The following is a 13,485-nucleotide window of genomic DNA, read 5'->3' as shown; positions in this document are numbered from 1 at the left end:
AGCTCATTTAATGCCATTGGGTGACAAATAAAAATTATTTTGCAAGGGCTATTGATGCCAAGCTTGCTCACGTATTCGGTTATAACTTATATAAAACTTTATCATTTTTTGCAAGCTACGAAGCGCGAGGCAAATTCAACTACAAATTCTCTACATAATATGGCACAACAGCAATTACATACATCTCTCATGGCAAGCGTGCTTGGATTAATACTGTAAAGGCAAACAACTATAAACTACGGAAGTAAAGCAAACCAGAAGTAACAACAATCACCTACAAAGTGTCACAACGCTAAATTAATCTAGAACTAATTCCCACCAGCCACTGAACCCAATTCTCACCTTCCATGACTAAATCACCCCCAAACCTTCCTCACTTCCACAGACTAATGTTGCTACTTCCTCACGTCCATAGATTAGTCCTGTTACTTCCATAGATTAGTATATTGATTGACTAAAATATTGAGGAAAATTAGCCTACGCATCATCATCATTTACCCAACTGGAAAGTACGGCAGTTTGAGGAGAAATCGTGGGTGAAAGGACACAAATTTTGGCGTGATGACATGTACCAAAGGCTCAATTCTTGGTTTATCATAAATTATCGCTCAAACAACTAGCTTATCTTTGTTTGTATATTATATTTTGGTCTGAAGATAAAATATTTCAGCGTGTACGTTAATGAATCTTCCGTGTACAGGTGCCCCACTATCCAGTATGGCATGTGGCAATGCTTTAGGTATTATGTGCAATGATTTCGAGGGCGTTTAAATCTTTAGCCACTATGTTTATCCTCTGGCCAGACTGCAGTGATCTCACAATCCAAAGTATAGGCAAGCAGAAAGAGAAGCATGAAGCCAATAGGATAGCAGAAAGTGAGTGAAAAATCACGCTTAGACTCGGTTCTAACTTTTTTTCCGTTGACGACAGAAGGTTGCCATGTCACCGCCACGCTGTGCAAAAACCAAAGTCAGCGCCTATGCACCTGAGAAACGGTGTTGTACATTAGAAGAGCAATCCCTCTCAACAATATTGGAAACATTATTGTTTTTCTCCATTTTCTATTGTAAAAAGTCACAAATGTGCCTACCACAAGCGTTGGACTGCTTGGTATGGTATGGCAGTTTTCGACAAGAGTTTGTGTGTGCGAGGAAATAAATTTTGGCGTGATGTTGTACACTGAATGCTCAATTCTTTATTAATTATGAATTGGCATTCAAACAACGAGCTTTTTTATGTTAATATATTATAATTCATGTGAAGATAAAAAAGTTTGGCATGCCAGTTGATGAATCCCATGTATGCAGGTGGCACGTTTGAATGTAATAATTTGGATTGTGTTTACTTCTGGTTGATTATTTTAAGCTTTGCTTTACATGCCAGCAAAATTAGTCGGGGGAATGCACTGCACATTACATGAAAACTCTTACATTTTAAATCGCATTCTTCACTGACCACGTATCTAGATGTCACATCAGACAAGCCTAGGGCGAAGGATTTAAAGCACTGGAAAGTAAGAACTGGGCAACATATTTTCAAAAATTTTGTTTTTTTATCGCGTAAAGGAATTCATATGCAAGTCACCTGAGCGAAATCTTTACAATCCAATGCCCTTGACGTTAGCAAATTAAAAAAGAATCAAAGTGTTTCAACAATGTCCATTGTAAAGTATAGGCGATCGAAAAAATCTTGCCACCCAAAAAAGATTGTGGCGGTGACTTGGAAAGGGTCTATTGCGTACCCGGGATAGCTGTTTCTCAAAGTACCTTTTTTCAAAAACGTTAACCGATTAATCGGCAGCCGATAAAATAGACGTTGTCAATTTGTAACAATCTACTCGCAGATACTAGCCTATGTTTGTACGTGCTGAGTTAATAATAAGTTTTAATAATCTTAATGAGCGAAATTAAACGGTGAGTTGTTAAATAAAAATCAGCCCTGCAGGCTGTAGGCTAGTGTTTCAAGCCTTCAGTTGTACAATCTAGCCTACACTACGGTACTTGCTTATGAGTGAATAACCTAAACAAAATCGTGTGGGTAAACAAGCACGACCTTAAATGTGTTGCTTTATTTACAGGATCGTGCAAAAAGTCTCATTGATAACATGTGTGCCAAGTAACACTTTCTCTCATTCTCCTAAGTACTGACAGTCCACACCAGACCAGCCTAAATTTATTTGGAAGGTAAACTTGTAGCCAGAGTTGCCATCGTCTGGGCTAAAAAAATTCGGACGCCCAGCAAAAAAAAGAAGCACGCAACCTTGTGTTTGTATTTTTGGTCGACATAGTACTGCTTACCAGAAAGAAGCGATCGAAGTTTCTAAAAAAATGAAGACAATACAGTCGACTCCGCTTAATTCGGACACTTTGGTTCCGCTCACTTTGGGCCGAATTAAGCGGAGAAACGGCTTTGTCCGAATTAAGCGGAAAATTAATTGTTCGTTTCATGGTCATGCGTAAAGGCAGACAACGCATTTAAAATACTGTTGTGTTGCGTAATAGATGAATTGCAGCTGCGCTATACTGCAGTAATTGGCACTGATCGCACAAAAAGCACAAGAGTTATACCTTCAGGTTAGTTGTATTGTACAGTATTTCGATACCAAACGATTCAACAAATACTGTATATCTGTATACTGTATTTTGATATCCCCACCAACCCAGCTAACTGCCTAACTGTCAAGGAAGCGTCTTTATTTTTTTCTTCGTTTACTTTAGTGAACAATTTCACTTTTTCTGCAAAAATTTTCTGTACCATTCTGTTTTACAAGATGGACGCAATTGTACCGAAGTAAAAGCGACTATGAAGCTGGCACGGCCTTATATCAGTTCATTGTCGATTGTTACTGCATCGATCGTCATTGTTTCACCATAATCACTCATAATGCAATTGCATCTTGTGTTAAAACGGACGAAGCACTGTTTATTGTGTCATAACCTAACTATAGGAATTGCGAACCTGTGTCCGAATTAAGCGGAGAATTGTCCGAATTAACGGGAGTTTTTTACGTTCAATTTTTACTTTTGTTCCGTTCTCGAGCATTTTGGCCGAATAAAGCGGTTGTCCGGGTTATCCGGTGTCCGAATTAAGCGGATTCGACTGTATTTGCATGTTCTTAATTTAGGTCTCTCTTTGGTCCAAAATGTCGTACTAAGAACTAAGTGGTCGAAATGGATCGGATGAATTTGAAAATTAGGACGTTTCTTAGTAATAAGGATAAAAATATTTTCTAAGACACAGACCTTGAAAATAAGGATAAATCTTAAAAATAAGGACGGTATGGCAACTCTGCTTATAGCCTACTCTGCCAACATCACCCAAACAGGGCATCTAGGTTCAGGGAACATTAGGTCAAATGAGATACCACAGTACACTAAGACAGGGCTTCTCAAACTGTGGGTCGTGACCTCGTTTGAGGTCGCAAAATGTAGTTTTGGAGTCGCGAAACAAATTTATTAGTTTTTATAATTTTAATTGTTTTTTGATTATTTTTTATTCGCATTATGCATTACGAAATTCTTTTATTACTGCAGGCTACAGTTACTGTACTTCGGTGGATTGTGTGCACTTATATGATTTTGCCAGAGACAAAAATACCACTTGAGATTTGTAATTGGACGTTTATTGTTTTAACATCATTAACGTGTAGGCTACCTCTCAAGGGCTCGCATAGAAATTTGTTTGTAAAATGTGATCGCAGACCCAAAAAGTTTGGTAAGTCCTGTACTAAGATACCGCATTTGCTCGATTGTCAGCCGCCTTGGTTTTAAAAAATTAATATATGCCGCCTTCGATCATCAGCTGCAGGAAGCCATTACTCTCTTTATTCTCAACCAAAGTATCACAAAAATGGATAAAATTTCAGTTGGAAAAAAATGGAAGCCGCAAAAACCGTCAGTTCAAAAAACTTTGTTATCCGCGGCTTACAATCGAATAAATACAATCAATCCGCGGCTTACAATCGGTATTTATTTCTCTTCAACTCATATAACAGCTGTTACGGGTTGCCCCGTTTCCAATGTAAATACTGTATGCTCAAAAGTTTCTTTATTGTGATGCATGGCCATACGCAAAGATTGAAATCATAAAATGAACTTAAAACAACATTAATGTGACACGATGTTTAAGCAAAATTCTGTCAACGAAAGGTACTGACGAATAAGAGAGTTTCGTAAAATACAACACAAACATATGACATCGCTACTTTATCCGCGCTTTTCTTTCATTTTCTAATCTCTCAAGTCGTTGCCATACATCGAACGCAAGTTTTTCTTGTCCTGAAGTAGTGCTGCACAACCTTGCTAAAACCAGTCGCAAGTGTAAATCGTCGGCGCTCATTTTATTTTCATCAACTCGGCGAGCAGCAACGAAATCATCTTCAATGTTCTAAGTCAAAACGAATAAGATTAATACACTTCAACGTGTGCGGCATAGCAGGTATTTGTTATGCATTCCGTCATATGCATTGGGCATAGCCATCTTATATAAGCGTACAGTCAATCACTAACCTTCATCATGGAGTCCGAAAGTTCATAATCAGCTAGTCTTGCACAAGTTAAATATATACGGAATTTATTCATTAAGTCTAATGGAACAACGAGTTGTTTGAAGTAGGATTCCAAATCAGTAGGAATGGGAATTTCCGGCTTCAAACAAACCTTAAAACATATTGCAACTTGAGGGACATAAACGTGCGTTATTCAGTCCAAGATTCATAAGTTTTCAGGAAAAATGATGTGCATAGCAAAAAAACGCTGTAAAGGGCGTAGAATAATAAGTTAATCATCAAGACTCAAGCGACTACGTGTCTGTAACTGACCTGGCAGTCACATGGAAGCATTGACTTGCCTTCTGACAGCACAAGAGTCGATACATCATGATAAAAAGTAACCGGATGGAATTGAAAATCGTAGTCAATTTTTTGAAATTTCACAAGTGCAGACAAGGCCTGTAGCAAAACGTTTTATAATTAAATTCCGTGGCATAATACAAGCCTCACCTTAACATTCTTATGTGTTGGTTAAACCACTTTTTGACTAAAGTTAACTATTATTAAGAACAAAACAAAATAGTTACGAATTTAAGAATCATTCTTTAAGAACTCTCAAATGTAGTTTTGCTCCTGTAATCTACGAAAACAAATAGAATAAATGATGATTTTACTTGGACGTTTTTCACACCATTTGTGTCAAGCTGCCCTGGTTTCAAAGCTGTTTCATCGACTATCAAATGTGTCCCATCCGAAAGCTGAAGAAGCCCGGTATCTAATCGATTAGATGAGTAATTCTTCTTAGGGATGAATTTTAGTTTGTTCATATTTTCAAGTGACATTGGTAAATAGTAAGCCTGCAAAAATACTTGGGCTTTAATAACTCCTTTTGTTTTTGCAAATAATATAAAAATTGCCACACATCACAACACCTTGCAATCAAGTATAAAAAAAACATTGCAATTGAAACACATTCAAGAACATCTCACATGAACAGTTATTATGCCTTGTACCATCAACAAACAGTGCAGAGGAAATTGATAAAAAGGTGTACCTTAGTTACCAACTGTTCAATTAACTGAGACAGAAGATTTGGATATCGACTACCAGGAGGAATGTTGGCAATATTGAGCGCAAGCTTTCCAACAGCCATTGTCCCAGTTCTGTTATGTACCCTGAAAACAGGCAATGAATGAGCCTCAGCTTGTAAGCTGCTTAAGAGGATCTTGGCTATTATTTTCTGTCCGAATTGAAGCAGTTGTACTTTAGCTCAAAATGTTATCAAACTGATGTTTTAGAGCAGTGATTCCCAAACTGTGTGCCGCCACAGATTCTCAGGTGTGCCGCGATTCTATTTGGAATTTTGGAAAAAAACTGCATAAATATTTAAAATAAGGCATGCAGACAAGCATATGCGACTTAAAAGTGCTCTAACTGCTTCAATAGCTGATAAATACGCACATGTCCATCCAATAAGCATATCCATCGCTTTAACACATGAAAATAAATTTTTTTAAAGCAACTTTTCTTCACTTGTAAGTTTGCCGCGAGCGTTTTATAATTTTTCTAGTGTGCCACAAGCTGAAAAAGTTTGGGTACCACTGGTTTAGAGCCTTGAAATACCTTGCTGCAAGATGAAGCAGAAGATACTCTGCGGTCAGTTCATCTCCAAATGTTGCATGCTTGAGAAATGATATTAAATCGTGGCGCAGATTGACTGCCATGTTAGAAATATCTGCATGACAAGTTTTGAAACGAAACTTGTCTTAGGTTTTGAACAGAAACAACACAAAACCGGCCTTTGTATAAAAAATATAATAGATATAGCCCACAAAATTAACTTGGAACAGGTATTGATGAAACCATTGGTGTACTGAGTACTGGCGCAATACAACATTAAATTAATACAAAAATAATACAACATAGAGAAGAAATTCCTTCATACCTAGTGCGGAACTGCTATCACGTGACACAAGTGGATTAATGTGGTTTAGTTTCGACATAGAAATGCAATGTAAGCGAGGCACAAGTGATGGAGGCGGGTGATGAGCTCTATCCTCCTCCATATGATCTTCATCGATGCCATCACCTTCAAAAATGACAAATTAAATCTTTAAGCAGCATCTAATAGATCGACACATACTTTTACAAAGTTGAATTTTAAAAAGATATAACGCAGGACTTTTACAAATCTCAGAAGTTTTATCTTTTTCAACATAATCTGCTGATCATCAGATGTGCATACAGTACAAGTACACATGCTTTTAAGCTGTAGTAAACAATGCTATGACTTTTATGCTGGCTCATATTAAATACTCATTCATGTGAGCTTGATAACTATTGATAAAAATTGAAGAAAAAATACTTCCAATATAGTTCAGTTTCCAATGCAGTTTTTCCAGTACAGTTTTATTAGCGACATTTTTTTAAATAAAAGTCATCTCACCTGTTGATGAGTCATAGGTGGCAGATAGTGCAGGATCAACTGAAAGGACACCAATGAATTCATAGATCTCATTGACCTGATAAATCATAAGAATTACATGTAAAAACAAAAACAAACTTTAAAATTGCAAAAAGTCTAGTTTTAAGCACATGCTACATTTTTATATCGACAGAGCAAATATGAAGCCTGAAACTATAAAGAACATGAAAACTTTCCACCTTAAAATCTTTATTTTCATCATAGACCTTTATGATACACACTGGTCCATCTTCATTTGGTAAAGGGTGATTCTTTTTTAATGGTGTTCTACTGATATTCACACCTAGAATTAGACGTGTGTTCAACATAACACCAATTTGAATACTTTGGTCAAAAACTTAAAACTCAAAACTGCAGTGATTTTATGGAACACGGTATTACAGTTTCACCTGAATGTGCACTTGCTTTTGGTCGCTTAGTTGTATTACGCTCAGAAGTAGCTGATTCATCTGAAGAAATGGTGGATGAAGTGTTATTTTTTATAAAATCAAATAGGTAAAAAATCTATATACTTGAAGTTTGTCTTTGCAATCATCCAAATTGCACAGCAGATAAACACTGTTTAATACGCACATTGTGTTGTGTGCAAAATGTACAATTACACTTTCAACCATAAACCAAAAATAAGTTCTAAGCATATAACACAAAATAAATTATACTGACAATTACAAAGGCCAGAAAAAAAATTGGTTATTATCTAGAAGTAACAAATGCCAACATAAAACCAAAACCTTGTTCCATGTCTTCTTCAAATGGACGTTTTGTGTTCTTTGAAGTTGAGGCGTCCTGAAAGCATGCGCTTTGTTTTGGCTTAAATTTCTAAAATTAAATTAGGTTAACGAGCATGACCATTTCTCACTAATAGTAAACTAGACGGATCCCTGCTGAGCCATACAAGACCGACATTATAAAACATGAAGACAAACCATAGTAGTGTATAATCATCAGTTTTATTCACATAGACAAAGCAAAATTTCAATGTGTCCAACCTCTTTAACCCATGAAGTTTCAGCAGGTACCGAAACACTGTACAGTACTTGACGGCATCCAGTTTTGTTCTCCAAAGATTCAACAAACTCAAATCCATCCTGAAAAACAAAAATGTAACTCAGACTAGAACAACGTTCAATCCATGAGCTGCAAATGGCCTGTCAAACTATTTCCAGTGGTCTATTTCCATTGACTTGATGAGAACTTACATTACATTGCAGACAAAAATTTGAAGAACATATCTTTTGACATGAACAGAATACAATATTTGCTTTTGCATCCTCTTCTGATAGGAGAATTAGTAGTAAGAGAATTGTGTAATTTTTGTATTTAACTGAAGTTTGTCAACAAAGCTCATAGAATAACTCACACTTACAAATTCTCTCCATTAACCTTTATGATTTCTATGAAATTTACATAAAGTTGGAATCAATTTGTGTTAACAATTTTGTTGTCACAATATGCCTTTATGGCTATAACATGACTATATGACCAATGGGAGCACGACATATGGCCGCGGGAAAGTGGCCGCGAACAAACTCACCGGGGTCAACTGAACGTGACGTAAATTGACCGCAGACAAACTGACTGTGACATAAACTGGCCGGCGATCAAATTAACCGTCGATAAATTGGCCGGCGATCAAATTAACCGGCGACAAATTGGCCGTCAAAAGGTCAAAATTTTAAACTCGGTAGTATATGATATGTAAAGTAAATATTTGTTTGTAACTATTTCCTTTGTTTTTAACAAAATTGTTTTTTATTTCAATACACATTGAAACGTTTATTGAAATAAACAGAAATATTTCCGGAAATACGAGAAATACGAGTAACAACATTAAAAGACGTTCACTGCAAAACACATATGACACTACATAATATGGGCACTAAAATTTACACAAGCTGTTATTTGACAAACAAGGAAGTTTATTGCGCAAATTGTAGGTTGTGGGCGATGCCTCTGAGGCCCGCCATTTTCAGACCTTAAAAATCAGTTTTATTCTAAAAGTGTCGGCATCTAGTCTGCAAAAGTATCTCAATTTAGTATCTCAATCACGTGGCTATAGGCATTACACCGGGTTTACTGGCAACTCACTTAAACAACACAAAGTCGTAAATGTACAAAACAAGATCACTTGATTCCTGTCTGTTCAATCTGCTGATTCTGCTCATCTGCTGTCTCACTCTCCAGTCTCCACCTGCTGGGCTTCTCCAACTCTTTTTGCAATTTACAATTATTAGCATAACCATAACCAAGACTTAAAACTAGGGGAGTCCTGACGTACAGCTTCAATCTGACAATTTACTTAACTAAAGTGTCCATTGTTATTGCAATAAGTCCATTGTTACAACATGAGATAGGCTACAACGCATTGTTTCATAATCTCATCAAACAACTCGTCTACACTGGGAAAATGTATGTAACAATAAGAAATCTATGAATATGGGTCACCGTACAAGGGGCCAAAAAACTCTACGAGTGGCAACCTTGACTGCAATACACATACTGGATAGTGACTAGATAGTGAATTAGAATTTTGACCTTCTGACGGCCAATTTGTCGTCGGTTAATTTGATCGCCGGCCAATTTATCGACGGTTAATTTGATCGCCGGCCAGTTTATGTCACAGTCAGTTTGTCTGCGGTCAATTTACGTCACGTTCAGTTGACCCCGGTGAGTTTGTTCGCGGCCACTTTCCCGCGGCCATATGTCGTGGAACCATGACCAATATGGTTTACAATATGAGCAATCGGCTACAAAGCCAGAAGATTAGAATTATAATGAAGTAAAACAAATATCGATAGGGTAGTAGGTGAACCCCGCTATATGTTGGCGATTATCAAAAAGTAATTGAAACCACTCCTATGCAACCATTTTAAATACAATGTATATACTCACGGGACATTCTATGACATCACTGTACATGCTGGTCCCAAAAGTCTGAAATACAAAGTATTTGTATAATTAGGAAAATTATATTTCAGTACAATTGTATGATGCAGTACAAATGTGGAAAGTATATTACGCAGGCATAACTCAGATACAGATTTTCCTAAAGATCAATTGAGCCCTAAAAGTTCAATGCCAATGTTTGCCAATGTTGCAAAGTTTTCCATTGGAAAAATATTAGAAATTGGTATAACAAAATAACCTGAAATATATATAGCTATATATATCTGTAATTTTCAAAAATCCATTTTACAGCAATAAAAAATTATGTAAACTCCCTAATTTATGCTAACCAGAATTATGTCCAGAAATACAATACAGTAGCAACAAAAAACATGATCCAATAGAAATGCAAAGAAAAAATGCTTATTGTTATAGTTATGTACACGCAAATTGCTCTTTCAAGCAAGTATACGTTAAAAGTGTGGCAAATGCACATTCAGGTGCTGAAAATGATTGAGAAGAAAAAGTTATTGTTGAAAAAAATTTTCTTGAAAATAAAATTAAGATTTGGATTGAGTTTAAGCATTCCAAACCCTTAAGTATTACCACACCTTTAATTTTTTGTTTAATTATACATAAATAATCACAAAACCACAATAGCATCCACAATAAAACATATAAAAATTATACAAACTTATAATATAACTTCTAGAAGCTTGCCTTATGGCCATTTTGTTTGTTGACAATTTGGTAGGTTTCAAGAAAATATTCTGGTTCAAATGTGTCTTGGACCATACAGCGAAATCTCACCAAACTAGCCGACCGTATGTCATGCAAAGACACTTCATTTAATGATGGAATCTGAAATGTAAGGGTATGCTAATTCTGTTTAATTTCATGAACAAAATACTTTTGCACAGGTACACACAGCAGGCCTGGGGTAGGCAAGAGTCGACAAAATGTTCTACCCTACAATAATTAATCAACGACAACATGGACAAGGCCCATACTGCAAATGTGCGTGTATTGCTATTAAGTACTATTTAGGCATCTATATGCAGCGAAAGCAATCTTAAACAACTTTACTTAATACCACATATGCAAGTTTATAACAGTGCTGGTGAGATGATCACAAGAAAAACATAATTTTTTGTGGTAGTTAAATTGAAATTTGTAATGCGGAACAACAGTAAATTAATGGATAAAATAGATGAATTATATATCCTGTGTATTATATATATCTGTACATATATCTTTATATACCATATGCAAGTTGGAGGTCAATTTATCGGCAAAATAATTTTCAACTCCTCTATGCCAGTCTTGATCTTCTCTGGTATTTTCTGGAAAAACTATTGTTTTCATTTCACGTCATACATACTTATACAAGTTCACTTTAAACTATATCATGATGACAAGGACCACCAAGGTTGTTTTGACCGCTAGTTTGACCCACTTATATTGCCAGGGTCAGTGTGATATCAACGACAAAACAACCTCGATAGCAAATTAGCAGCAAAACAGAGAACCAATAAAAACTTAAACGTTTACAAAATGTTTTGAGAAAGTTTTCTCAAAAAAGAGTGAAATGTTTGCAAATAGATTCAAGGAAGCTTTGATAAACAAAAACGCATTCATTCACCTTTGAATACTTCTGCATATTGGCTAGTCTACATAGGCAATGTTGTCATTAACTATCCACTCCAACCAGTCCAGCTAACCCTAAAGATAACCTATGTAGTTGCCGATCAACAAATTCTATACTTACCAAACAGATTATGAATGGCATGAAGAGGATTCAAAGTCCAGTTTTCTACACAAGGCATGATTTTTGATCCAGTATTTCAATATTTTGGCAACTTCTTAGCTTTTTTCTGTGACAATGTGAGGTGACCGCTTGCAGTGCAGTAGGCCTAGTTGATTATAAATTAGCCTATTTTTTGTAAGAAAATAGTAGGCCAGTCTACAAACAGACTAAAGCAACAGAAAATTTACTTTAAGTGAGAAATCAAGTTGCATACGGCAGTACGGGTTTAATTTGTATATACCATTTAAGCATATCTATCCCACATTAACACTATGTATCTCAGCTGGCTATAGGCCTAGCTGTATAGACAGGCTGCAGGCAGTTCAGTTAGCCCAGTTTAACTACCGGTATCGGTTATTTTCTATACCGTATTGGCAATACGTTATTGCAAAAAAACAAACTGTATTCCAGTAAAAATGCAGTGGGCAGGACCATGGGCAGGGCCAGTGGCTTGGCAAACCGAATCCAAGAATCTCTTTACTAGCCATAAATGTCACTCATTGGTATTCTTCCCCCATTACAGATATTTAGGCTTTTTTGTGGAAGTGCATAAGTACAAAAGAAGCCCTCATGCCATAAACCTAGGCTAGCCTAGTTTACTTCTGTCAGACTATCACAGGGCAACAGCGTTTTATTCTTAAAGTCTCCAATGCAAAGGAACTTCCTTGATTTGGCGCGAAACTTGTTCAAGCATGTACTTCATGTTAGGGGAATTCATTGCCTAGGCCAGGACTGGACAACCCGCGGCTCTTTCGTTCATATTGAACCTCCGAAAGAAAGCACATTTTACCCATTTTAGGCAGATAAAGAGAAAAGTAATCTCTACTGGCTAATGTTCAATTGATATTTGCTAAATAATGACAGATTTCGACCCAGAATAAAGATGATGCAACTGAAACAATATCTGATGCAGTATTATGACGTAATAAGAAAAAACGTCATAAATCATAATATGTATGATGTGGCTCTTTGTGGTTAACACAGTAAGAAGTGAGGCTCTTAGTCTCTGACTGGTTGGCCACCCCTGGCCTAGGCCCTTGCTTCTTGGTTCCCCAGACTTTTGTCATATTAGCAAACTGCTTCTCGGACTGCCCATCAATGCCAATGGTATTGAACTTTTCATTCATTGTTGACAACAGATCCTATGTCGGGTTTGTGATGGTCGGTTTCTTTGCTGCTTCTCATAAATGGATCACGAAATACTCAAGCTACGCCTTAAGTGAACTTTTGAATAATCTTTCTTGCCACGTTTTTGGTTGGTACCGCTTTTATAATTGACCATAGTCAGCGCGAGAAAAATATTTCCGAAAAAGTTTTTGTGAAACAAGAGTCGGTCTTGGCTTGTTTTATTAATTTTTGTACACCCAAACCAATTGTAATATTTGCCCAAAACACCAGGCGTCCTACTAATTGTTATGCTGATGAGTAGGGCAACCAGTTTTTTGACCTAAAAATTTTAAATTTTGACCTTAAAATTTGCAAATTTTGACCTCATTTTGACCTAAAAAGTCTACATTTTGACCTTATTTTGACCTAAAAAGTTTACATTTTGACCTTATTTTGACCTAAAAAGTTTAAATTTTGACCTCATTTTGAAAAACGCTATACTGATAGTCTCTACACTGTCTACAGCAACTTTCTAATCTAAAGCTGCATTTAAAAATGACAAAATGCTTTTTTAGTGTTGACTTTTTTTTCGTTTCTGTGTATTAAGATTGACAACTTGCAGTTTCAAATGCAATGACGTTACATCGTGACGTCACCAAACGCGCTGAAAAGCCTTCCCTCTCTTTGTGGCTTGGGTTCTAAGTAAAATTT

General features: G+C 36.4%; 1 protein-coding gene across 1 annotated transcript; it reads right to left on the bottom strand.

Annotated features, from left to right (window-relative positions):
• Positions 1–4,025: 4,025 nt before the first annotated feature.
• Positions 4,026–11,848, bottom strand: LOC143459525 (mini-chromosome maintenance complex-binding protein-like). The gene is made up of 16 exons (XM_076956728.1): positions 11,629–11,848; positions 11,124–11,203; positions 10,581–10,721; positions 9,867–9,908; positions 7,964–8,062; positions 7,706–7,793; positions 7,364–7,423; positions 7,154–7,257; positions 6,936–7,011; positions 6,435–6,578; positions 6,113–6,224; positions 5,544–5,664; positions 5,164–5,346; positions 4,820–4,948; positions 4,509–4,658; positions 4,026–4,386 (listed from the first exon to the last, which is right to left on the bottom strand). Exons 1-16 carry the CDS (start codon positions 11,684–11,686, stop codon positions 4,201–4,203), a joined length of 1,773 nt encoding a protein of 590 aa, XP_076812843.1. The 5' UTR covers positions 11,687–11,848; the 3' UTR covers positions 4,026–4,200.
• Positions 11,849–13,485: the final 1,637 nt, after the last annotated feature.

This window comes from Clavelina lepadiformis, chromosome 5 (genome assembly GCF_947623445.1).
Source record: "Clavelina lepadiformis chromosome 5, kaClaLepa1.1, whole genome shotgun sequence".
In the NCBI taxonomy this organism is placed as follows: domain Eukaryota; kingdom Metazoa; phylum Chordata; class Ascidiacea; order Aplousobranchia; family Clavelinidae; genus Clavelina; species Clavelina lepadiformis.
The sequence above is the reverse complement of the archived record's forward strand: the minus strand, read 5'-3'. Positions and strand labels throughout refer to the sequence as shown.